Here is a 27,089-nt window from a genome sequence, read left to right on the forward strand (position 1 = left end):
AATATACGATAGTACCTGTGCAAACTTTAAATTTAATAACGTAAATTAAATTTAAATTTAATAGTATCGATACTTTGTACGAAAGTGATGTTGGGTTGGAAAAATCCATGAAATTATAAATATTATTAGCCTCAAATACGATCCGATTGATACAATTTAATTGAAATTCAAATTTGGTCAATTTAGCTGTTTTATTAACGAAGAACACGAGTTGAAAGTACAATAGGTATCTGTAATGAAAAAATAAGTAAAGAATATGGAATTACATTTGTCAATTAATCGTTTTTTATCGATCTTAATATTTATCTACTTCGAGAATATACGAATACGTTTGCATCGACGAAGATCAATGTTCAATCGTTTACATTGCACAGAGTGTCTCAGTATTGGTAGTGCAATGAAGAAGAGATTGTTTCTACGTGGAAAAAATAATTAAAAAGTACAGAGTAAAATTTGCTTGTTTCAGATTTTGTTTCCGAGAAAATCGACTTTGAATATTCTCCGAATACGTAATTATGTTGCGGTTGGACCGATCTCGATACAAAGTACTATTTGTTCTTCCGTTTGTATTATACATAATTGTATCGAGACGATATCTGCATACGATACAATGTCATAATCTGTTGTATTATTATCCTATTATCTTACGGTTACCAGTTCAATCCCGCAATGATAAAATATGTAATCGAGAATACACGGTGAATACGCGACTTATGTTGATTTATAAACCCTCTAAGTGGACAGAGACAGATAATATCGTACAATATCGATAAGGAGTCAACATTACCTACGGTATCGATGCTATTTGTAAACGACATACGATCTGTATCGAGACCCGTTCGACCGCGACATAATTAAATTGCACGTGTACCCGTGGAATAACCAAAGACGATTTTCTCGGAAACAGAGCCTCGAACGAACAACTTTTATTCTATATTTTTCAATTATTTTTTCACATAAAATCTCGTTTGGTTACACTGTAAATACTGGCGCACTCTATACTTTATAAACGATCGAACATCGTTGTGCAACGATACAGACGCATTCCTGTACGCTCAAAGTAAATAACTATTGAGATATTAGGTTATTCGATAAGTTTCGTTGTTTCTTCCATTGTAAAAAAATACAACGACACTTCAACTTTGAACAATTGTAAATGTACGAATGTAGTACCATCCTTGGAAAAATAAAACGACGAACCCAATAGCTCCATTCCCTATCGAACGACGAAATTTATTTAACGACCTACTAGAAGCACACGATTTGTAATCGACTTTCGAATTTTTAATTGACATTTCTCGAGGAAACAACAAATGTTCGAATGGGAAAAGCGTCGTAATAAATACCAAGGAAGAAAACTTCAACGTGTACAAACATTCAAGTGTGTTCAAAGCGTAAGATTTTTAATTACAAAAATCCTATTCTAAATCTTGAATTCCAATTTCCCGCGAAAAAACGTCAAAGATGGCCGACCGCCCGGCGCGAGCCATCGTGTTACTCGTCGGAACCGATAGACAGTATATATTGGGTTGTTCGTAAAGTAGAAATAAATTTATTACGGAAATTTATTACTCGGAGACTGAGAGAAGGAAAACTTGATAAGTTGAATCGTAAAGATTCTTTCGTAGGTATTTATGGAGTTATTTCTATAGGTTAACCGGTTCCAAAAATTAACGAAATTATGAATTAAATCAATTTTCTTTTACGACGCGGTCTATTAGATTGTTCGGAAAGTCGTTTCGTTTTTCAAAATGGAGAATATATAATTTAATAAAATGTTTATACACTCTAAAAGAATCGTGTTTCATATTTTCACCAAAAAAAATGAAATGACTTTCCGAACTCAATATTAATTGAAATACCTTAACTGTTGGGTTGTTTGGAAAGTCATTTCGTTTTCCAAAATGGAGACTATATAATTTGATAAAACGTTTGTACGCTCTAAAAGAATCGTGTTTCATATTTTCACCAAAAAAAATGAAATGAATTTCCGAACAACCCAATATTAATTAAAATACCATAACTGTTGGGTTGTTCGGAAAGTCATTTCATTTTCCAAAATGGAGACTATATAATTTGATAAAACGTTTGTATGCTCTAAAAAAATCGTGTTTCATTTTCACCCAAAAAAAAACGAAATGACTTTTAGAACAACCCAATATTTTTTCTTTTTCTTTTTCGAAGTTGAATTTCGCGCGAAAAAGGATCCTGTCCGAAAAAATCGTGGATGGTGCGAGTCTGTTACGTAACAGGTTGTCGTCTGCTGGATCTTCGAGCACGCGTCTCAACAGAGTGGAAAGCTGGAAACGCATCGCGTTCCCGGTGGTTAATTAGAGCGTGGAGCGGAGTGGCGCTGGAATCCGACGCAACGGGTGTTTAGTCGCCGAATAGCGAAGCGGGAGGGCTTAAACGCGCATAATTGCTATTGCTTTTAACGACGCTGCGTTACAAGTTACGTATCGTGCTCGCGTGCTGAAACCGACAGCGCGCCTCTTGCACTTTCGTGGCGCTCGAGGTGGCGATCCCATTAAAAACACGCGATGCGAGGTCGTTGAAAACACCCGCGTCGTTGAAAACTCTCGCGGTCTTTGCACCCGAAGACTTCGACTTGGCTGGAAATGGAGAGAAAAAAGAGAAAAGAAGAAAAAGAAAAAGAAACGAATAACGGAAGCGAGCCGCGAGGCGACGAATAGTTCACGTTCGCGTGGAATAATTTACACACAATTGAGGAGGTGCTCGGGAAACACTATTCGTGTTATATTTCTTGCACGGAGATTTTCGTCTACGCGAGATTGGTCCTTGTTGTTTTGCTTGGAGAAATTTGGGGATGTCGAAAGTCGAACGATCGAATCTTGTGCTTTGGAAGCGGACGGTTCTCGAGGACGAACGAGAATATTGGTAGATGTGAGAGGGTTTACGATCCAGAGGGCGCGAAAGAAAAATTTGAATGTGTAGCACGAATAAAAAATTTGAAGATGTAGTGCGAAAGAAAAATTTGAAGGTGTAGCGCAAAGGAAACATTTGAATATGTAGCGTGAAAGAAACATTTGAATGTGTAGTGCAAAAGAAATATTTGAATGTGTAGCACGAAAGAAACATTTGAAGGTGTAGCGCGAAAGAAAAATTTGAAGATGTAGCGCGAAAGAAAAATTTGAAGGTGTAGAATGTGCAGAGCGAGATGAAACGATAACAAGTGACGACTGGAACGCATAGGCGTAGACACAGTTCCAGAATACTATATTGACTACCAGTGGAACGAAAATGTACGATTTAATGGGAACATATTTTTCATATGTAGTTTAGTATATGTTACTTATCTCGAGCATACAAATTTTTCTTTTTTTTTCAAGAGAGGTGTCATTTAGAAGGTTTAAGAATTAGTCAGATTACAGTTGTTAATCACCAGAAATGCAGTTCACGCGACGTAGAATTAAAAAAAACAAACGACAATAATTCTTGGTAAGATTTTGAAACGATTGTTCGCTCGATTCTGTCGCAAGGTAATTTCTCATCTCGCGAATACTATTTCGAATTCGACTTTATACTTACTTCCTTCTCGTATTTATTTTCTCGACTTTTCTCGAGAAGTTTGTCATGTATATACTTTGTCCAGTATATTCTCCTCCGTGATATTTATATTCTTTGTGCTGTCGTACTCTTCTGGTAAATATTTCAACGTCGAGATGTTGCACGAGCATATCCGTGCTTCACTTTCCATCGTAACGTCGGTTGCTCGAACGAAAAGAATCCTCGATCATTTCGTTATTTATAATATACCTCGTGCCGATATTCTTTGTCCTGTCGTACTCTTCTAATAAATGTTTCAACGCTGAGGATGTTACACGAAACCTGGAACATCCGAGCTTCACTTTCCGTCGAAGCATCGCTCGTACGAGCAGATCCAGGAATTGGATCGACAGTGATTTATTTAAATCGCAATTATCGATTTATGTACGCACCGGTCCACGATGATACGCACGGCTCCAACGAATGACCGTTTCTATTAAAACTGCACGTTCTCGCGCACGGATGGACGAAGGTATTCGAATTTCAGATATTAAATGATGGTACTCGAGTCGTATAGTGATCCCCCAGGTCCGACGAAAGATTAATCGACTCGTGGAGACCGGCTTCGGCCAACTTATACGCGAAGCGTTTTAACGTCTCAACCAAAGCTCGGTGAGGTCGATGACACAAGAGCCGAGAGATGGGTCTCTCGAGCGATCACTGTCGCGATGACTAACGTTCGAGGGAAAGTGGTCGAAAGCAATTTCAAAAACGGACCGATTCGTGATAAACGTGCAATCAAACGGAAACAACCGCGCGAAGATCGTAAGTTGTCGACGAATCGGATTGCTCGTACCACCTTCAATTACGCGTATTTTCATTAGGAATCGTGCAACGAAGTCACGAACCAGAGACGTCGAAACTGAGCGAGATGAAACGATAACAAGTGACGACTGGAACGCATTGGCGTAGACACACTTTCAGAATATCAACTACCAGTGATGAATTAAAATTGTATTTTAATCTTGATAAATTCTACCTAGTGACAATTATCGTTGGAAATTTGGGTATCGAGTCAAATTTTCTTTCCTCGTTTCACACATCCGATGAGTATCTTCCAAAGTGGTTCAATTATCCACAGTGGTTTCCAATAGATTATCTTCTTCTGATAATTCTTCGTTGTTTTTTCCGCGTAGTATAATGTAACAAAGGTTTCGTTGTGTAACAAGATTCTCGTATTCACGGTTTTGTATATTTCCCGCGAATAGGGAGACTCTACGCCTATGCAATTTAACTAGTCAGAACGAAACGTGGAGATTTTTTACGAGGATTGTAGAGACTCGACAACTCGCGATCTTTGCATGATATGTTAAATGATCTTGACGATCAACGAATTCAAAGATGTAGAGATTTTGGTTAGACGACTGATTCGCGTCGAAGACGAAATTTTTTAAATATTTTTCGAAAGACGAATTTCTCTGTACACCGACTCTGTTTAATTCTTCGCGCGACTGTTTAACGACTCCTCGGAGACTCTTTTCAAGACTGACTCGTTCTCTCGGGGCCAAAAGATTCACGATCCACGTGCATTCTTAAGAATCCATTCCCACGCGCGCTTCATTCGTAATCGATACTCCAATCTAAAGATTCGTTCGATCTTATCGGCTCTATACCAAACATTCGTATTGGAATCCGGTCAAGAAACTCGTAGACCTATTTGGCGGGAGAGGATGACCTTAACTACTCGACCCGCACAAAGGAATTCTTTTCCACTTCGGTTCGGTCCGTTAATAACCTTTGTTCCTCTTCGAGCACCGAAGCGTTCCATTCGTACCGAAACTTCTCTAATTCACGTCAAAATCGACCTTTGCCTTAAATAAGTGTACCAAATACTGCTTTATTACACGAATCGTATTCGTGACACCGCTCGTTGCGTAAGTACAATCGTATAAAATTGTTTCGAAGTTTCGAGTGAAACAACAATTTTGGTAAATAGATCCGTTATTACACTGGTCCGGATCCGAGTGACACTTTTCGAAAGTTCTTTCGTCGAACGAGTCCCACTCGCCACTCGGAGGGTGGATAACGGTAACCAGGTTTGGTTATTCACACCCACGTGATACGGTCCGTGTTGCGCTGAAGTCGTACTCACACCGATGAAATCCATGTACCACCCACCGGGGCTCCTCGTGCTGTAAAAGTTCCGCGGAAAACAGCGACAAGCCGGCGATTAACGCTGGTGCGCGCGGCTCTCGACAATGAATGCTTATCCCGTTCCCCGAGAAACCGCTTCGGTGTCCGACCGGGCTGACAATCGCGCTTGGGAGAAACGAACGCGGTGTCCAGATAAAAGAAAACGAGAAACGAACGGTATCGGTCGCGAGAGACGCGGTGTCAACGACACACGGACGAGGGAACCGTAAGCTCTCGAGAACAGTGTACACCACGGTTTAAACGATTCTCTATAAGCGATCACCGATGCACCGTCGTGAGCCCCACCGGGCACGCCATTGGCGGAACCAGATCTGTGACGCGCGTTACGCCAATCGGGAACGATGGACCCGCCTCGTGACTTCGGTGACCGCGGACCGAATCGCGTGACACCGCGCGAGGCATCGTGGTGCCTCGTGAAACGTCGTGAAACCGTGGGAGGGGGTGGGGGGTGCGGGGTGGGTTATCGTCGCGCATAACTAGGACCCGGGGTATCTGGAAACTCGATTACCCGACGTAGCGGGGCCCGCATTATTCCGTGTCGCGTTCGAATTTCACGAGCATCCGATACAGACGCTCCGGAACCCGCACACGTGTTACCCGCGAAAGGGGTCACAGGGTCAGATCGCCCGATACCCGAACACTGCAACGGATCTTGGCTACGATTAGCGCCGACCTGTCCCCGGAGCTCTTTGTTTCGACCGCTTCTTCTCGAACGGACGATGGTTATCCCGCAAGTGGTACGGTGGTGTTCGACGGACCCTAACAAACATTGTTATTGTTGAAAATTCAATTTGTTCGGTTCCTTTGGTACATTCGTAGGTGCAATTCGTAACGATGGATTTTCTTGAGGGTAATCCGCGACGTAGATTTCTTGAAGTGTAATTTCTGATGTTAGACTTTTTTTTTAAGAGTAATTCGTGACGTTGAATTTTTTTCAAGAGCAATCCGCAACGTAGATTCTTTTCACAAGAATAATCTGCAATGTAGACTTTTTTAAGAGTAATTCGTAACGTTTGATTTTTTTTAAGAGTAATTCACAGCGTAGATTTTTTTTCTTAAGAGTAATCCGCAACGTAGAATTTTTTAAGGGTAATTCGTAACGTTAGATTTTTTTTTAAAGAGTAATCCGCAACGTAGATTCTTTTCATAAGAGTAATTTGCAATGTAGACTTTTTTCAGAGTAATTCGTAACGTTAGACTTTTTTAAGAGTAATTTGTAACATCAGATTTTTTTTTAAAGAGTAATCCGCAACGTAGATTCTTTTCATAAGAGTAATCTGCAATGTAGTCTTTTTTAAGAGTAATTCGTAACGTTAGATGTTTTTTAAAATAGTAATTCGTAACATTAGATTTGTTTAAGAGTAATTCACAACGTTAGATTTTTTCATAAGAGTAAGTTCTTTCTTAAAAATTCCTACAGATATTTAAACAATTGCACGGTGTCCCACAGACCCCACCATACCGTATACATGACGAAATACCTATCATATCGGTTAAGGTTTAATGTTACCTCGTCCTTAACGTAATAGAGCGACGAAGTATGGTTCGAGAGAGTGTTCCTGTCTTTGTTTCGGCTCAGCCGAGTTGATAGAACGAAATTGAATTTGGGATTGACGTAACTGGATTTAAAGCTTTCGATGGGGTTTCGTTGATCAATATTTTTCGTTTCAAGTAATCTCGTGCAATAGTATTGCGTAAGATACATCGATAGAAATCGCTGCGTAGTTTCGTTAGTACATCTTTGCACGAAATTGCTCAAAACGAAAAGTATCAGTCGTCGCAACCCCAACCGAGAACCAATTGCGTATGTATATTACAAAACTACGTGCACGTAACACACGCGTGGAAATGTATACGATACATTGCAAAATTATTGACCATCTGCGCGTTATCTACAATTATCTATCGTAAATCTACAATCAAATCGAGAAGAGTTGACACAATGGCGAGCAAACGTTACGTTTCCTTGTTGAATCTCGAAGAAGAACGGTACGCCTAGAAAAATAATTAGAATTCGTTTAGATCCCGGTTTCGGATAAAATAAGATAATAAAATCGTGAGATTTACAACGTCGGTGAACGTTGCTCGTTCCCGAGGAGCGAAACCCGGCGCGGTAAACGTTGATTTACTCGCTGGAAAAACGAGGAAAGAAACATTCTTGAAGTGTTCCTCGGCGTGTTTACCGGTGAGTATCGGATATTCAGGTTGCATGGAGATCGCGCGTCGTTCTTAGAAAACAAATTTCGTTTCTTTCCGTGAAACGCGTCCGAGCAACCCTCTCCTTTTCTCTCCTCGTTCGGGTTTCTACGTTTTCGAGGAAACGATTCGAAGCCACCCGATAGGAAATTGCGGTAATTAAATAGTTTCTAAACTAATTAATAGTTTCAGTTACTTTGTAATTAACGGCAATTAATGGTAAGTAATTGTAGCGATGCCCCAGTAATTATACGACTAATTCGTTATTAATACCTTTGGAACGAGGAATTCTTTTTTTTACTTTGTATACACGATCGACCAATTAACATCGGTCTTCGTGTCCGTAAACGATTTTCGTTCAACGTGAGTTTCATCAACGTATCAGTTGCACTCGTCCAACCGCGCTATCGTTCAACGAAATCTGACACGTTGCCTTTTTTTTTTTTTTCAATTTTCGGGTGATCCACGTTCGGTTATTTTCATGGTCTACGAGACGCGGTAACGTTAGACGTGTACAAACGCTTACCTATATACGCCGTTGGAATCGTAATGCGTTACAACGTGGATGTAACAGTTTCGACAATTAGTTTCGGCCGCAGCCACGATTGCATGGAAATTGTCAATCACGATCTCCCACGCGGTTCTCGTGTCGATTGTTCACGGATACGATGTTCATCAAAATGTCTTTCGAGTCGCGGTTGGGTCTAAAATTGTGCAATCATCCACCGCGGGAAAATTTCTAATTTTGTTTATTTCGTAGAGACGTGTCTAGGAAATATCGTAGGATGGATAGGTCCAGGATGTATGTCGTTCTACGACATAAGTTTCATTCCCGTTGCAAAGCACACGATCGATTTTCAGGAATTAGAAACTTGGCGCAATTTCACGGCGATGAACAATGTTAACACTTTAAACGCGGAACGCGCCATATAGTGCGCGACTAACTTTTCTCGAGCAATTATTTACGGAACTCGTCGAATTAAATTCATTCAACTTTGATTGTAATTGTGTTTAGGATTACAGAACGAAAAAAGAAAAGAAAAGAAAAGAAAAAAAACATGTCTAAACTGGTACAAACGGGTGTAAACGTAATAATAAATTTAGAAGGGTAACGGAGAATCTCGTGCTGTGAAACGTTTAGCTACTGTGCAGTAGTAAAATTGAGAATAAATATTCGTAATTAAATTTACCTCGGTAATATGATCGCGAGATTTTCATGATTGCAAAATATCTCGTCCCTGAGGATGTTAATATAATGTTTCATCTAAATTCTTTCGATCCATTACACGATCAACACCCATTACGTATATTATTTCGTTTGTAGTTTTATTTATTGTAAGATACATTTATTTTAATGTCTCGATAGATTGAAAATTAAAATTAAAATTATAAAATTCGAAATTTTACCATTGTAACTCATTTTAAAGAGTTTTCGAATTTTGGTAAAAATTTTTTAAATTCTTTCAATTTTTCGAGGATTTCTCTTTCCGTTTCTCTTTCATTTGTTTCGACTGATTTTAAAATGGCTCGAAGGTTAATTGTTTCGAGGGGTTAAATTCAGGTGTTAAACCGTGCAATATTAAAGGAATTGTGGCGGTAATTTCCCCGACGCGTGTGCGAATTATTACAATAGAAAGCCGATCGCCGCGTGCTCGCGTGTAATTATCTTTCATTTTATTGTTCCAGTGTTTTAATAGTCTCGCGGTTATTCAGGAGCGGTTTAATAGCCAACGACGGGCGCTACGTTGAAGAAAATAATCGATTTGAAAAACGACGAACGCTTCGCGAACTCGAGGATCGGTGTAATTATTTTTATTAAAATTGGGCCACCTTTTCCGAATTAATTTCGCTTTCGTTCGATCCATTTTTCTTGAAAATTGTTTTTCCGTCGACCGTATGCAATTCTTTGCAATATTCGACACGAGTATTCGAAATTATAATACATAGTTCAAAATGCGAATACAAGGTGACTGATTTTAGTCCACGAATGCAAATTGCTCGTAAACTATCATTAATATAATTAAAAAATGGTCCAAACTGGAATCGAATGGTTTCTAGAGGAACACAATCTTCTGTAATTAGTTTTACCTCTACATGGCCGAGTAGAGGTCGTACAAAGGTGACATACGTTTTCTTAAATGGAATGAAAAAAGTGGTAAACTATTTATGTCGAAAAATCATTACTTTAGGAGACATTTTAATCTCGATATTGCGATACGGTAGTATCGACTTGAACGAAATTTTATTATCGTCCATTCGGAGATTTTCAGTATACCAATGCCGCTAATACCAATTAGCAACCACGAGATTAAAATATCTTCCAAACTAATGATTTTACGACATAAATAGGTTAATACTTTTCCGGATTAGTGCATTAAGAATGACACGATTCCATTTGGAAAGACTTATGTCACCTTCTTACTACCTCTACGCATCCATGTACAGAAAAACTAATTACGATAGATTAATGTTCGAACTAGTTTTTATACGTCGTTTTTGAGTAATTCGCAATTACGTATCGAATACGTACACCTTGTAAAAACGATCCGAACGACGATATAAAATTTTATATTATTCGTATTAAATTCCTGACTGTTTCTTTTATTCAGTTTACGGTTGTTTTATCATCGTTTCGATATCGTATATTTTTTACGTTCGAATCTCTTTAATGCTGAAACCTCATTGGTATGATTTTCTGTACCTCGGTGGTATGATTTTCCTTTTGTACCCGTTTCTCCGTTTCTTTTTAGCGACGTGGTGTCACTTTCAATACGGAAGTGACCAAGCGCAGTTAGAAGCTCCAACAAATCGTAAAATACCAACGACACGCGAAATTGGTATTACACAATCTCTGAACTCGAACGCGTAACGTTACGCGGATTCTGCTTTGTTCGTTTCGAAACAAAATGGACCCTCGAGACCCGGTTCTGTCGTGCTTCGGGCATCATACAAGAAACCATTCACTGGAATTTCCGGTTCGAGCTGTTGTAATTTCGCACGGCGGCCATCTCACGCCACAATAATATTACAAGAAAACACTGTCACGCGTGTCAACGTTCGAACGTTCGAAAGAATGCGCGAGAAGAAGACCACCGATGCGAGCAAAGAAGAGGACGGGGCTACGAAGAGGCTCGATTATGGTACAAACCTGTAGCAGGGTCAATATTATACTTGTTACACGCGCAACGAAAGTTCTTCCTGTAATAGGTAAAAAATTTCACCGCGTTATTGCACCGTCACGCAAATAATTAATAATTACACGTGCCCTGTCGTTGATATATATTTTCTGCAGCTGCGGAAGATCGTATCGTTACGGAACATTTTAGATTTTCAATATTTTTTTTCAATCGTCGTATCGTGAAAAATATCGAGAATTTCTTCTTTTCGATTAACGTTCCAGATGATTGTATAAATAATTTTATTTACATCTTACGGAAAAGTATCGAAAAAAAAGATCCTATTGTATCTTTGTATTCTTTTTTTTTATGGGTTTAATATTGCATCAATGGTTAAATTATTAGCGATTGCGTCATTGAATTACACTACTTGGTCGACAACCTTTGTCCCTTTAATCTACTCGTGGAGATCGTGAATCTTGTTGGTTTCGATGAGTATTATTACTTAACTCACGAGTATTCAGAACCGATGCTTAGGTTTAAAATTACCAAGCAACGGTTTTACTTTTACAACGGTTTGTAATCGCTAAGAATGTTGCACCGGACGGGTACGCGTTAACTGTTCCAGAAACTATTACACGATGTACAGAATATGCAAATATAAACGGAAGTGTAATACATACATAGGCGTCACCTGTTATCTACCCGACCGATCGATAATCGATAGGTCGTTCCTAGTTTATTGCACCATCCATTTGCAATTACCTGTCCCCGGAAGGGCCATGAATCAGGATTCGGTGAATCGAAATCAAGATCGAGCGTGAGATCGAGGAAGACTCGAAGAAGACTCGAAGAAGATTTCGCTCGAATCGATACGTTGTGCCTCGACAAACCGTCAAAAAAAGAATACCATTGACAAGTGACCGCCGTTGCACCATTACCGTGCACGTCAGTTGCACATTGAAAATTCGAACATCGCGCACTCTGACCGCAAACACTTATATTTCGTTGTTTTTGTATGTAAATAGTATCGAGTTTCCCCTTATAAGCACGATGCACCAGGACGGTGCGGTACACTGTCCGCGGGACATCGCAATCATTATCATTATTATGGTTGTGGCGATTAATCGGCGAAGGATTTGCATCACGATGACGTTCGCAATAACCGCGCGTACGCTACGAAGAGGATCTTTTACTTTTTACATTCCACCCTCGGAGCGTAAAGTAAGACACAACTTAATTACTCGTTCCATAAAGTCATAAACCGCGCTACGTGTGCACCGAGAAACGTGCACCCAAGGTGTAGCCACCGGTGCATCGTTGCGCGGTTTTGCATCTCGACCGGGACGAAGACGACGACGACGACGAGGAGGACGACGACGAGGAGGAGGACGCTCGTCCTTTCACGGTCGACGAGAGATCGCTTCCTGCCCGGTGAAACCAGGTCGCACGTGAAACATCTCCGTGAATAGGATAATCAATTTACGGGACAGATGACTTTGCCATGCCCTGTTTCCTTTGGGCGCTGACAACCCACATGACACTCGACTCGTGACACTTCGGTTCGTGAAAAACGACGCAGCCAAGTTCTGGTACGTTCGGTGATGTTCCTCGTCCTTTGTCCATTAACTCCGCGGGGATGGTTTTCTTGTGTTTGTTCGTGGGATGGTTCAACAAGGACGTATCGTGGTCGATTTCGCGCGCGAGTGCGCGAACGAGCGAGCGTGTGAACGAGTGGGAGACGAGTTACGAGTAGTTTTCAATGTCGGTGAGGACAAAGCGTAAACGGTAAAGGAGATTCAGTAAGAAATATTAACGTAGCGTATACGAGGAAGTATAATAAGAACGTAACGCGTAAATCGAGTTTTTGAAACTGCATGGATGCAATCCGAGGAAAGTGCAGCACGTAGATCTTTTCGAGAGAAGGTTTTCTGGTACTTATTGGTATAGTCCAGATTTATCTCGAGCTTGATAACTCGCACGAGAGTCGATTCATGATGCTTTAGTCTGAGAAGAAGGACGAGCTTAAACTTTGGTATGTTCATTGTTGTTTACGATATATTATATAACCAAGACAAATATTTGTTATATCACGGAAGTATGGCTGTGGAATTTATTAGCACACGATCGATACAAGTTTCTGTGTCTCGAAATGGGGAGAAGATGAGACCAATATGGTTGTCACCACCTCGTACGAGAATTAATTCGCGACATTGGGAATATTTTGTTTCCACTAATGAATGAAACAGGTTTCACGGATGTTTATTGGTATACTCCGGACCAGACTTTCTTGTAGATATCTATCCGGTGGATTAACGCGGTTATAAACATAGACCTAAAAATCTATGTAAGAAGTGATTCATGATATTGGGAAAGTGATCGCTAATTAACGGAACAGGTTTCTCGGTAATTATTACTAGAGTGATTTGGTCTACCGATTTCTATCAGCAGTTCTGCTACAATGTTAAGTAAATAAGAAGCGTTACCGTTTGTTTTTTTCTTTTTTTTTTTTTTTGTCACTGCAGAAACAACCGTTTCAAACAATGCCAGTATTTTTCTTTCTTTATTAACCGTGCAAATGGATTCCGATTGGTTGAGACCGATAATGATTGCTTATTTCTTTTGCAATAGCTATACTTACAACACAACCCGTTTCAAATTATACCGCTATTTCTCTTCTTAAATTAACAATGCACATAAATTCCGATTAGTCGAAACTGATAACTTTCTTATTGTTTTGCACTAGCTGTACTTGCAACACGGATCATTTTGAATAATACCCCGGTTTTCCTTCCGTTACCAACTGTGCAAATAAATTACGATTAGTCGAAACTGATAATGGTACACATATATTGTTTGAAAATAGCAATACTTGCGACACGGCTCGTTTCAAATAATACAACTATTTTTCTTCGGTTACCAACTGTATAAATAAATTATGATTAGTCGAAACTGATAATACTTCGTATTATTTTAAAATAACAATACTTGCGTCACAACCCGTTTCAAATAATGCCAGCATTTTTCTTCGGTAACCGACTGTGTAAATAAATTAGATTAGTTAAAGCCGATAATGTTCCTTATTGTTTGAAAATATGTATACTTGCAACACGACCCGTTTCAAATATAATACCACAATTTTTCATTCGTTGCCAACCGCGTAAATAAATTCCGATTAGCCGAAACTGATAGTGTTTCTTATTTCTTTTACAATGGCCCGATCCGCGACAGAACAATAGCTAAAAATACTTACGACAAAACCGACGACAAGATTCGGTGTACGATCTTTTCCTCTCTCGTCTGTTCCCCTCTGTTCGTTTTATCTCGTGCCAAACGTATTTTTCCCCGTTACTCGAATAAATAAATAAATAAAGTACATTGTACCCGTATCTCCGTTCCATCGAGTCCCAACAAAGAAACATCGTGCGAAGGATCAAAAGTTTCGGTGATTGAAACTCTCTCCGGCCGCGATGTTAACAACGATCACGCTCGATTAACATCGTCGAGTCGTTGAGCTTTTATCGTCTCGGACCTCTTATCTCAGATTTCTTTTCCAGGACCATCGAGCTGATTGCATTGATAGCGATTTCCTGCACCCTCTTCCTCTTCCTGCACACGAGAGAGCTGCACTCGCGTCTGCGAAAAATGGAGGTGCGTCTTCAGCCCGGCGAGGACGAGATTCTGCCGGAAAATCAACTCTCCTTCGGTGAGTTTCACTCGTCTTGCTTCAACTTCGTGAAACTTTCACGCGTGACCGCGTGAACGCGATGTACACTGTATACTCGCTGGAGAATCTATACGTAGTCTCGAGTCCTTCAAATATGTATGTTTACGCGTGCAATTGATAAATTACGGTTGTCATCGCGATGGAGAACTACTTAAAGCATTTGAAATCTATTGAAAAGTCATCAAGATTTACTTTATCTTCGTGAAACTTTCATGCGTGACCGCGCGAACGCGATGTACACTGTATACTCGCAGGAGAATCCGTACGTAGTCTCGAGTCCTTCAAATGTGTATGTTTACGCGTGCAATCGATAAATTACGATTGTCGTCGCGATGGAAAAACACCTAAAGCGTGAGAAATCAATTGGAAAGTCGTCAAGACTTACTTTATCTTCGTGAAGTTTTCACGCGTAACCGCGAGAATGTGATGTACACTCCATATCCGCTGGAAAATCTACACGTAGTCTCGAGTCCTTCCAATGTGTATGTTTACGCGTGCAATCGATAAACTACGGTTATCGTCGCGATGGAAAACCACTCAAAGCGTGTGAAATCGGTTGGAAAGTCATCACGTTTTACTTCAACTTCGTGAAACTTTCACACGTGACCGCGAGAATGCAATGTACACTCCATACTCGCTGGAGAATCCATACGCGACCTTGAGTTCTTCAGATGTGTATGTTTACACGTGCAATCGATGAACTATAGTTGTCGTCGCGATGGAAAACCACTCAAAGCGTGTGAAATCAGTTGGAAAGTCGTCACGTTTTACTTCAACTTCGTGAAACTTTCACACGTGACCGCGCAAACGCGATGTACATTCCATACTCGCTAAAAAATTCATACGCGATCTCGAAGCCTTTCGCTGTGAATGTCCACGCACACAATCGGTAAATTACAGTTATCGTCGCGACGGAGAACCATCTAAAGCGTTTCAAATCAATTAGAAAGTCGTCAAGACTTACTTCATCTTCGTGAAACTTTCACGCGTGACCCCACGAACGCGATGTACACTCCATACTCGCTGGAAAATCCATACGTAGTCTAGAATCCTTCCGATGTGTACGTAGTCAATAAATTACAGTTGTCGTCATGATGGAGAACCATCTAAAGCGTTTTAAATCGATTAGAAAGTCGTTAAGACTTACTTCATCTTCGTGAAACTTTCACGCGTGACCCCAAGAACGCGATGTACACTCTATACTCGCTGGAAAATCCATAAGTGATCTTAAGTCCTTCAGACGTGTATGTTTACGTGTGCAATCGGTAAACTACAGTTTTCGTCGCGATGGAAAACCACCTAAAGTGTTTTAAATCAATTGGAAAGTCGTCACGTCTTGTTTTAACTTTGTAAAGCTTTCAAACGTGACCGCGCGCACGCGATGTACACTCCATACTCGCTGGAAAATCCATACGCGATCTCGAGTCCATCCGGTGCGTGTATCCACGCGCGCAATCGATAAATTACCAGTGGTCGTCTCAATGGAAAACCACCCGAAGCGTTTCCGAGTTCAATTGGAAAGTCGTCAGGACGGACCGTGCCCCGTAATAAAAAGCGGTCCTATAACGATTCTTTACACCGTGGTGCAAGATACCGAGAGCTCGTCACGGAATCTCGGACGTCTCCGCGAGAGTTACGAATTACTCGACACGGAACGTCGTCGACTTTCCCATGGTGGCGGCCGATGTATCCTTCAGCGCGTTGTCGTGACAAATCACGACCGTCCAGGAATTTCTCGAAATGTTGCAGATTCATTGCTCGCGGTCGAGGCAGTCGAACAGGGAAAATGTCAGCACTGATTTTAATGAAATTTCCCAGTATTTGCACACGAAAGCTGTTTCACTCTGATTAACCATTGGATCGAGTCGTAAATACTTACCTCCTTTCGTATCGATTTTATTCCTCTTTTTTACAATTACGAAACCACTTGCAATTCATCTCTTAAAATGCACTCTCGTTTATTGAACGTAACTTTAATCATAACCGTAAGATAACCAGTTGTAAAGAAAATAATCGATAAAATTTTGGAGAAACTTAATCGAAGACACTAGGATAAATAACTGTAACGCAACAACGGGTGTAGGAATTAGGGTGAAATTCGTCGTAGAAACAATGAAAACGTAAGTGTAGATTATACCGTGAACATCTCTCGTGTCGATACATCGCCAGTCTCCCACGTTTGCCACTAAGCTACAATTACCTAGGTTAGGTTGCTCCACTAGTCGAGTACACCCGGCTGTGCTGTTCCTTCAAAGTTTACCACTTATTTTCTTTATAACTGACCGGTTATCTACGGTTATAATTCCGGTTACGATCGTTGTACAAGTGGTCCTATAAGTCTGTCGGGAATCGGTAAAGGTACTGACATTCCCCTTGCGAGTGCCACGGGGTCAGAAGTAGAACGTAGCCTCCGTTTGCAATTGGATACGTATCGCGAACTTTATTATACGCCGTCGCGAAATCGATGCTTCGCCGGGATTCACGTATTCGTATCGCTTATATTCACCGTGGAGAAAAACATTCATTTCGAAACACCGTGACGGATCTCGGTTACCGGCTGTAATGTCGCTTCTTAAGTTTCTCGATTATATCGCGAACGCAATTCCTTCCGAAGATCGTTCGATTAAACGAACCAGTACCAGACACTGTTTGACAATTAGATGCTGGGACCGATCCGTTCTTCCACGAGCTTCGAAAATTTTCTCGAATGAACGACGACGATCGTGATGTATTGTTATGGGAACGTTTTGTCCCGGTTATGAAAGACGCGAGCAAGATCTGGTATCGACGAAGAAGTTCGTCGATCGAATTAGAGATTCTTTTCGCGTGCGTTGATCGAGCACTTTTTTTTTTGGTTTCAAAATGAAAGTCGATGTCCGGAAGTAAGTTAGAATATACAAGATGTGTCCTGTATTTTGTGGAATTTACCCCAGGAGTGGATTGTATACCAAAAAGCAATGAAAGATGTATGTTTATACTTCTGTGTTAGTATGTACCTATCTGTGTTTATGAGATATAAGAAATTTTTTTAACAGAGAGTCTCACAAGTAGGGACACTTGAAATGTGCTGCCTTTACATGCATAAACTTGTTTTCACGTTTATGGGGTACAATCAACTCTTGAAGTGACTTTCGATAATATATTTTCCGATATTTACTAGTTCAATTTCGCGTAATAGAACGAATAAATTCACCGAGGACAGATATTCTAAATCAACTGTAAAAGTATAAATATTTCAATTATAAAATCGTTTTCGACTTTCTTCTTTCAAGAAACTCTATTCGTGGATTCAAGTAGATTTTCTTCTGAGTCTAAAATGTTCTCTAGAAAATATAAAATCGTTTTCAACTTACTTCTATCGAGAAATTCTTTTCGTGGATTCGATTAGAATTTCTTCCGAGTTCGAAACGTTCTCTAAAAAATATAAAATCGTTTTGGACTTTCTTCTTTCGAGAAACTCTTATCGTGGATTCGATTAAAATTTCCTCCGAGTTCGAAACGTTCTTTATAAAATATAAAATCATTTTCAACTCTCTTCTATCGAGAAATTCTTTTCGTGGATTCGAATAGGATTTCCTCCAAGTTCGAAACGTTCTCTAGAAAATCTCAAATCGTGTTTTCGATCGTTTCGTTTCGAGAAGTATACTTTCTTTTCGTGAATTCGATTCGATCGATCGAGCCTTTAGCCAGTTTCGGCACAATTAAAATGAGAGCAGACTCGATCGCTTTCGAGTGTGCGAAAGGAAATTTCTAAATTGGCCCGGAGAAAATGGCAAACACAATGAACCGACACGCGCGCGCAGTGGCGCGCTCGTGCGCGAGCGTAACACTGGCCAGCGCACACGAACACGTTCTCTGTTCTCCGCGGAGGATCCGACTTCCCGGTTGAAGAAGGTCAAGGTGTGAGAGTGAACGTACTAAGTACACGTTCGTCGTCGGAGAAGCGTGCACTTGGCGTCCGTGCCGTGCGTGTATATGTGTATCATTAGATTATTATCATTCCAAGCGGGTAGCATTTCGTATACGCGAGATACGTAACGGTATCGGGGCCCTCGTTTATCTGTAATACGCTAATTAGTTACCGCGGACCCTCCGCGTAACGTTCCGGTTTTCTTTAAACGCGACTGCTGTTTCCAAGTTGTTGTGGCGCGTTTTATAGTCCGTTTAATTAAGGGCTGGCTTCGTCTAGCAATTATCCGGTCGTATCGTTAATAATACCTAGATTTCATCGTATTTCCAGATTCCTGAAAGGGAACAACTTGTTTATCGTTATTAATCGTTTCCGCGATTCGCTTCGTTCTCCACGCAGTTCATCGTACACCGATTGTGTAATCGTCTTTTTGCGAAAATTTACTCGAAAATACCTACGAGACGGTGTTAATTGCTTTCGACGCGAGATACCGAATAAGTGTACGTTTCGCGTTGTCGAGATTGTTCGTTTTTATTCTTGCGTTTATTTAAAACGGTTTCCACATTCTTTGGAAGATACCTCTTTTATAAGAGATACCTTGTAGGTGATATTAAAGGAGAAAGAATTTCGATGCCGGAAATTTATGGACAGAGAATTTTTGTCGCGTTTAATTCAATCGTAGCTGGAGTTTCTTTTCTTTTTCGTCTGATTGAATTCTTCGCTCGTTGGATGTAGAGATTATTTGGAGGATACCTGTGGTTTAATGGTGGTAATAAATAAATTGTATTTACGACGCTATGTATCGTGGATAATGCGATACGAGAGAAAAATGGAGGAAATGCAAGTAACGCGTTTGTATTACTTTCTTGGACTAAAATGTAGAAAGGTGGTCATTTATTAAATGAGATAAGCGATACGTATAACCTCTTCAAGGGTACTGGCACATGCAAGGGAGCTCGTCGTAAGATAAGATCCGATAAGGGCTCCTTCGACTACCCCTTCCTCTTATATATATACGATCGTGCCTAGAAACACGATCCTTCCGTCGAATAAAGCTGTTTTGTATTCGAATACTGGTCTACATTCCACGCATTCAAACTGATTCCCAATTTAAAAGGTGCAGATATTTTCAAAGTCTTCAAAAACGAACATTTTCCTTTTCTTTTTACTCCTATTCGATTATACATTCTTTCCAATATTATTTAAGATTTTATATTCGAATATTGATCTACGTTTCAAGATTTCAAACTGATTCCCAATTTAAAAGGTGCAGTCATTTTCAAAGTCTTCAGAAACGAACATTTTCCTTTTCTTTTTACTTCTATTCGATTATAAATTTTTTCTAATATTATTTAAAGTTCTGTATTCGAATATTGATCTACGTTTCACAATTTCAAACTGATTCCCAATTTAAAAGGTGCAGTTATTTTCAAAGTCTTCGAAAACGAACATTTTCCTTTTCTTTTTACTTCTATTCGATTATAAATTTTTTCTAATATTATTTAAAGTTCTGTATTCGAATATTGATCTACGTTTCACGATTTTAATCTGACTCCCAATTTAAAAAGTGCAGCCATTTTCAAAGTCTTCGAAAACGAACATTTTCCTTCTCTTTTTACTTCCATTCGATTATACATTTTTTCCAATATTATTTAGGGAAGATAATGATACTTTTACATACCAAATGGAGGAAAAGGGACAGAATAGAGACATCAAAATAGCTCGGTGTCATAAATATCATTAATTGAATATTCACCGCGAGGAACGCTCCGACGATCGTTCATTACGATAACAATCACGATGCAATTTGTATAATTAGGAATATTCCGAGTGCGTATACAAAAGTGAGTACACCCAGGAGTATTGGAAATCGAAAGTGTAGGGCAGAATGATGTTTTACAGTCGTTTTTCATGTTTCCATTAAGGGAGTGCTGTACACGCGAACAATACAATGCCGCCCATTGGTGTACGCGTATATACAGGGTGTGTTTAAAAAGAACATCTACCGATGAACTGCAGTGGTTAGCAATAAGACAATTATTCGTACAAAAGTTAATCGTTGTTTCGAACATCAATGGAAAAATCATTATGGTCGACGCGAGCGTAATTATGATACAAGGAAGAGATAGTATATCAGTCCACGATAAATTGTCATTAAAACGAGGAAGTATTGCCAAGGATTGAAAGTGTTACCAAGGAAGTGTAATCTCTTCTTACATTACTTTCTAAGATACTGCGTATAATTTTTTCCCTAGTGTGTTTATCGTTAATAAACGTAGCACTCCTCCAACGATACGTCTTTTCTTTATTCTCCAAGACACTGCACAGAATTTTTCTCCTCGTGTGTAACTTATCCTTAATAAACGTTACACTCTTCCAAGGATTATATTACTTTCTAAAACGGTACATGTAATTCTTCCTCTCTTGCGTATTCTATCGTTAATAAACGTTGTACCTATCCAATAGCGGACACCAGAAACTTACACATCGCTAAGCCTTTCCAAACATCCTCGATTATATTCTCTTAGACATTAAAAACAGGTACCTGGTGCAATAACTATCCATCGTGGTCTATACATTTTAAACTGTTCACTAAATAAGAACTCAACGTCTTATTAAGGTATACAGAATCTGTATTTGGACATCTTCGCTAGATTTCTCTGTCAGTTTCATCTCCCTAGATTTCCTCCCCCAGTTCCCTAGATTTCATCTTCACGAGATTCATCCATATTGCATCGAACAAGACGGTTCCCTAATTTCGAGGGAGGGGCAATTGACCCCATTTTACAGGTATTTTCAACTATATTTTCACAAAAAGACGATCACAGTGTGAAACATCAGACGACTCATCGTTTGAAGATTACCTATCACCAGATGACACCAGCTGAACCTTGCCCTCGTAACAGTCCAAAAACAAGCCATAGACCAGAAATAACAGTACCTAGATGACATCAGCTGAACTTTGCCCTAGTCTTCACTCTTCGCACCCAAAAACGATCCAAACATATATACAGATCCATGTGCCGATAAAGCCCAAATCTAAGTCTAACCCTACACGTTGCATCCCTTGTTAAACCTTCTTTACCACAAGTCGAATCGTTAAAGACGAGTAGACTCGCACGACGATAGAATCTTCTCTTGATCCAGGATTCGTTCCCTCAAACAATCCTCAATTTACGAATTATTCTCGTTTCGTGTCGTTTCACCAAGTGACGCGTTAAAATCCCGTAAGTATAGAATCGGTGGACGTTGAACGGGACGAAGAAACGAAACGAAGCACGGAAACGATTAACAACGATAACGATAGGTAATAATCAAATTTCCCGGTACAGTTATCCCGTAATTAAATCGTAACATCCCTCTCGGTGAGAAGTGGTCGGTGACTGTTCGGCTCGAACCGTTGAATAATATATTGCCACGCGTTTAACCGATCCCCGTTTCTTATCCGAAAGCAATTTGTTCGTCTCACGGAATCGTGCGGAGGGATCTCGAAGTTAAATTAAGAGACGAACACAGTAAGAAATTAATCGAGAAATGATTTTTCAACGGTCGGGATACTTGCTCCCAATGCGGAACATCGCTCGCGGTACAGGGCGACGTATTTCACGTTCCTATCTCGTGTCTTCCCCGGGACGGATCTTAACTACTTGAATTAATCGTCCAATTTGCAAACGTCGTCTTTCGTCTGGGATTGCCGGTGTGCTCTTAATCCGTGTCGGTTACGTGTAATAATCGGGGGACGTCGTTAATCGTTCCCCATGTTGAATTATACGTTGTCGTAAACAAGCGCAGCATAGAAAGCCAATCTCGCTACTGTGCGCGGTCGGAGGGACTTTTGATAAACGAATTGCGGAAGACCGCTAATCCACGTGCGTTCGTTAGTGAAATTAGATACGTAATGAGGACGCGGATTGCTATCCAAGGGACGAAATCGACGTTGGTTTGTATTCTTCGCGTTGGTAATTCACTGACGAATTTATTGTCTCGATTGCATCGAACGTCGCGGAATCGTTGCCCCGACAAATCGATTCTAGCGGATTGTCGAGTATCTTGTAGGGTGATCGGACGATTCCGTGCAGTTTCGTTACGTAGCGAACGTAACGTCACTGTTAGGCGACAGAGTGTTTCCGATTGTTATGTGTGGCAACGCGTGGGAACGAACGGTTTTGCGTGTGGTCCCTAGAAAATTTGAAGTGTTTGGGTTAGAGGTGTAGCGAAGTGTTTTCGGAGGCGTGAAAGAAAGACGAGCGTTTGAACTGAACGATGGGAGTTCATGGTAGACTAACGAGAGACTAAAATTCATTATTTCCGAGAAAATAATGTTTATTCGTTTAAACATTCAACTGTGTATCATTGGAGCGTAGGTTTGGACACTTTGCAGAGAAATTGATCGTATCTACCGAAAACGATAACGAAATTGTTGGTTTGATATACGTTACATATTTCATTTTTATGAATATAATTAAATTATCGAAACTTTTTTTCGTTCAATATTGTCGGTTATTTGTAATCTTAACGTTACATCTTCCGCTAAAAGTAGCATCTGTTCTGTACTATAAATTTGACAATGTATTTCTCATAAACTGTAAGACGTTTTCTAGAAACTTTAATTGGTTTTTGTGCGTTACTATTCTACTATGAAATTGCATGAAAAAAAGTTCGTTTGTTGACATTGAAAAGATTGGACTTTTTTGTGCCAAGATACGAAAGACGAGCAACCGAGACCAGGAATTTTTGGGTGAATGCGACCAGATGCACGAAATGAGAAAGGTTAAGGATTAGGATGAAAGGGAACGAATGGATGCGAGAGAAGCGCAACTGGAGCACTTGTTGTAAATTAGGCGAAGCATGTCGGAGATCAGTTGTTGGAATTTTGTCAAAGTGAATCGGAGTGGGAATAAAGATCTTTTACCTAACCCATCGTGGGTTTCGTGAATATCGTGGATCGATATCGGATTGAATTTCTGTTTATTCGAAACGAATAAATTCGTCCTTGAAGACGTTTGTTTTAACGTCAATTGACGTTGAATCGACTCGACGATTTATGACGCTGACATAGATATTCTCAGAGCAATTCTTCGAACGAATCAAGATTCGTGTCACGATTTCTTGCATTAAATAAGTTTGAAGATCTTTCACAAAATTTTACACCAGCTTAGCTTCAAACTTTTCTCATTGTTTGCGTTTCTAATTCTCTATCGTCCTTGATATTTAACCCTCGCAATACCAACAATTTAAGCGACCACTGGTGAAATCACACTTGGGTCTACACTGATCCGTAATTAGACTTTCTTTGTACAAATATTTCAAACGAAAATTCCATTATTTTATCGTACCTTTCTTAATTTCTATGGAAACTTGCATTAACGGTGCAATTGAACGATACAAAAGTTTCTCTGGGTTTGAAAAGACCCAGGTGTATACACATATAATTTGACCTTACTTGTACAAATATTACAAACGAAAATTCCATTATTTCATCGCAACTTTTTTAACTTCTATAGAAACTTGCATTAACGGTGCAATTAAATGATACAGAAGTTTCTTTGGGTCCGAAAAGACCCGGGCGTCTACACACATAATTTGACCTTATTTGTACAAATATTTCGAACAAAAATTCCATTATTTCATCGCACCTTTCTTAATTTCTAAGGAAACTTGCATTAACGGTGCAATTGAACGATACAGAAGTTTCTTTGGGTCCGAAAAGACCCGGGCGTCTACACACATAATTTGACCTTACTTGTACAAATATTTCGAATAAAAATTCCATTATTTCATCGCAACTTTCTTAATTTCTAGGGAAACTTGCATTAACGATGCAATTGAGCGATATAGAAATTTCCTGGGTGTACACATAATTTGATCTCACTTGTACAAATATTTCCAACAAAAATTCCATTATTTCATCGTACCTTTTTTATACCAACAGTACACGAACCTTCCTTGTACTCCAGATTGGAGAAGACCCGGGCGTGGTACGAAGAGGCTGAAATGACACGTTCGTGTAATAAAAAAAATGGCGCCGCGGTGACCGAAATATTAACGTCTGGTATATATGCATGCCGTGGGCAGTCGTCGCGATAAGAAATGCCCTGCCGCGATTTTTCAACGAAACCACGTGAGGTCTATCCATCGTAAAGCGCGGTCCCGCTTCGAGAGAATGGATGTGTCGCTCCGCTCGGAGAGTTCATATCTCTTGACCTTGTTTCTAGCGTTCCACTTATTGTCAATGAAGGAAGGCATTCCCCCTTTACCATGAGTAGAATGCATGGCACTCTCATTAAGGACAATTTGAAAAATGGAATAGCAACCGATGGAATCGCGCTGCAACGCGAATAACCGTAAAACCGAGAATACGTGCATGGTAATTAACCTGTTCTAAAAAGCATCGCGGAAGTACCGTGTGTCTTGCTTTCGAGAGAATTTTCTACCCTTTGAGATACACTCGAACCACGCGGATTGTCTCGTACAAGAACGCGAGGAAATATGAGAGGAATGAACACACATTTCCAGAGAACAAAAATATTCATTAGAAATCTTCCAATGAATTCCTCGAGAACTCGGAGACAACGAATCGACGTTCTTGTTACAGCAACTTGTCAAAGATACTACATTGTGCGTTAAATGTGCGGGCTGTTGAACAATTTCCAACGAAACTACCTCTGTTATTACAGGAAGAAAAAGTTGACGACCTTGGAATCTCGAAAATTCGTCCTTCGAAAGAAACGGTCGTTAATTATAGTATTTGTACTTGAAAAAAAATTGGATAGATCGAAGTGGTCGAGTTGAATGAAATATACTGTTGAAACGAATAATCACGATTACGAAATTATTCGTAAGTGATTCGATTGGGTAAACAGTGATTCTGTACTTGGTTCACGTAATGTAGGATTCGAAGTTTCCTCGACAGCTGTCTTAGGAGCCGTTAAAATTGACCTACGAAAATAGAAGGAGCGTGAAATCACCGGTCAGGGTCAGAAAGATGTGTCATACCGTTTCAGAGTTCCAGTTCGTGGTATCGGGTCGTTTCGTAACTGTGAACGTAGCCTTGCTCGCTCGAACTATGAATTTCGTATATTCGGTCCTTCACCGGTCGTTGAAAGAACTTTTTAACGGGACGGTTACAATTCTTGAAATAAAAATTAACTGAAAATTCGTATAACTCGTGGTATTGTTACGGATAGAATTTATGCGTTTGTTTGGAAGGTGAGGTTACCTTTTGAAAATTGAAAATATTTTTTGCGTAGTGAAACTAGACAAGTTTCTAAACAAAAGTCGTTAAATTGATCTGGTGGTAGGAAACAATCGAATAGAAAGATAATCACTGTATAGATGATCGATGTATTTGTACACATTTTCCTACGATAAAATCTACCTTGATATTAGAAAAGAAAAGAGCAGATATTGATGACAATAAACCGATTCCTAAGGTGTGAAGACCTTGCGCAGTCCTTGCGTGCTAGATTCGCGCAGCGACACGTGACGCGGAACTGAATAACGGGGAAATTGCGCGGGCTTGTAGCCGAGGCGCAGTTTCCTGCGTCCGACGTTTCTCGTTGATCCTAATTCGGAGAATTTCGAAGACATAGATCAGATTGTTCGAACTTTGAATACTAGGTTGTTCGATAAGTTTTGTCGTTCGATAAAACTTATTGAACAGTATAGTACTAAGTTGCTGGGTAAAACTTATTGAACAATATAGTACTAAGTTGCCCAATAAGTTTTATCGAACAGTATAGTACTAAGTTCCTCAATAAAACTTCTTGAACAGTATAATACTAAGTTGCTCAATAAAAGGTATTGAACAGTATAGTACTAAGTTACTTAATAAAATTTATTGAACAGTATACTATTAAGTTGCTCAATAAAACTTATTGAACAGTATGATATTAAGTCGCTCAATAAAACTTATTGAACAGTTTAGTACTAAGTTCCTCGATAAAATTTATTGAACAGTATAGTACTAAGTTGCTCTATAAAACTTATTGAACAGTATAGTACTAAGTTCCTCGATAAAATTTATTGAACAGTATAGTACTAAGTTGCTCTATAAAACTTATTGAACAGTATAGTACTAAGTTGCTCAATAAAACTATTGAACAGTATAGTACTAAGTTTCTCAATAAAACTATTGAACAGTATAGTACTAAGTTTCTCAATAAAACTATTGAACAGTATAGTACTAAGTTGCTCTATAAAACTTATTGAACAGTATAGTACTAAGTTGCTCAATAAAACTTATTGAACAGTATGATATTAAGTCGCTCAATAAAACTTATTGAACAGTTTAGTACTAAGTTCCTCTATAAAACTTATTGAACAGTATAGTACTAAGTTGCTCAATAAAACTATTGAACAGTATAGTACTAAGTTGCTCTATAAAACTTATTGAACAGTATAGTACTAAGTTCCTCGA

The 27,089-nt window shown here is 39.6% G+C and overlaps 2 protein-coding genes across 5 annotated transcripts in view; one reads left to right on the plus strand and one right to left on the minus strand.

Moving 5' to 3' along the window:
* Window positions 1-27,089, plus strand: part of Pip (heparan sulfate 2-O-sulfotransferase pipe) — a 149,417-nt gene that overhangs the window by 47,913 nt on the left and 74,415 nt on the right. For all 4 annotated transcript variants that reach the window (XM_076314091.1, XM_076314093.1, XM_076314094.1 and 1 more), the window contains one exon: window positions 14,591-14,739. In XM_076314091.1, the coding sequence (XP_076170206.1) occupies window positions 14,591-14,739 (149 nt within the window). The remainder of the gene's footprint in view (window positions 1-14,590; window positions 14,740-27,089) is intronic.
* Window positions 1-27,089, minus strand: part of LOC143148136 (uncharacterized) — a 77,805-nt gene that overhangs the window by 35,916 nt on the left and 14,800 nt on the right. The window lies entirely within an intron of this gene.

This window comes from Ptiloglossa arizonensis, chromosome 6 (assembly GCF_051014685.1).
Source record: "Ptiloglossa arizonensis isolate GNS036 chromosome 6, iyPtiAriz1_principal, whole genome shotgun sequence".
Lineage (NCBI taxonomy): Eukaryota > Metazoa > Arthropoda > Insecta > Hymenoptera > Colletidae > Ptiloglossa > Ptiloglossa arizonensis.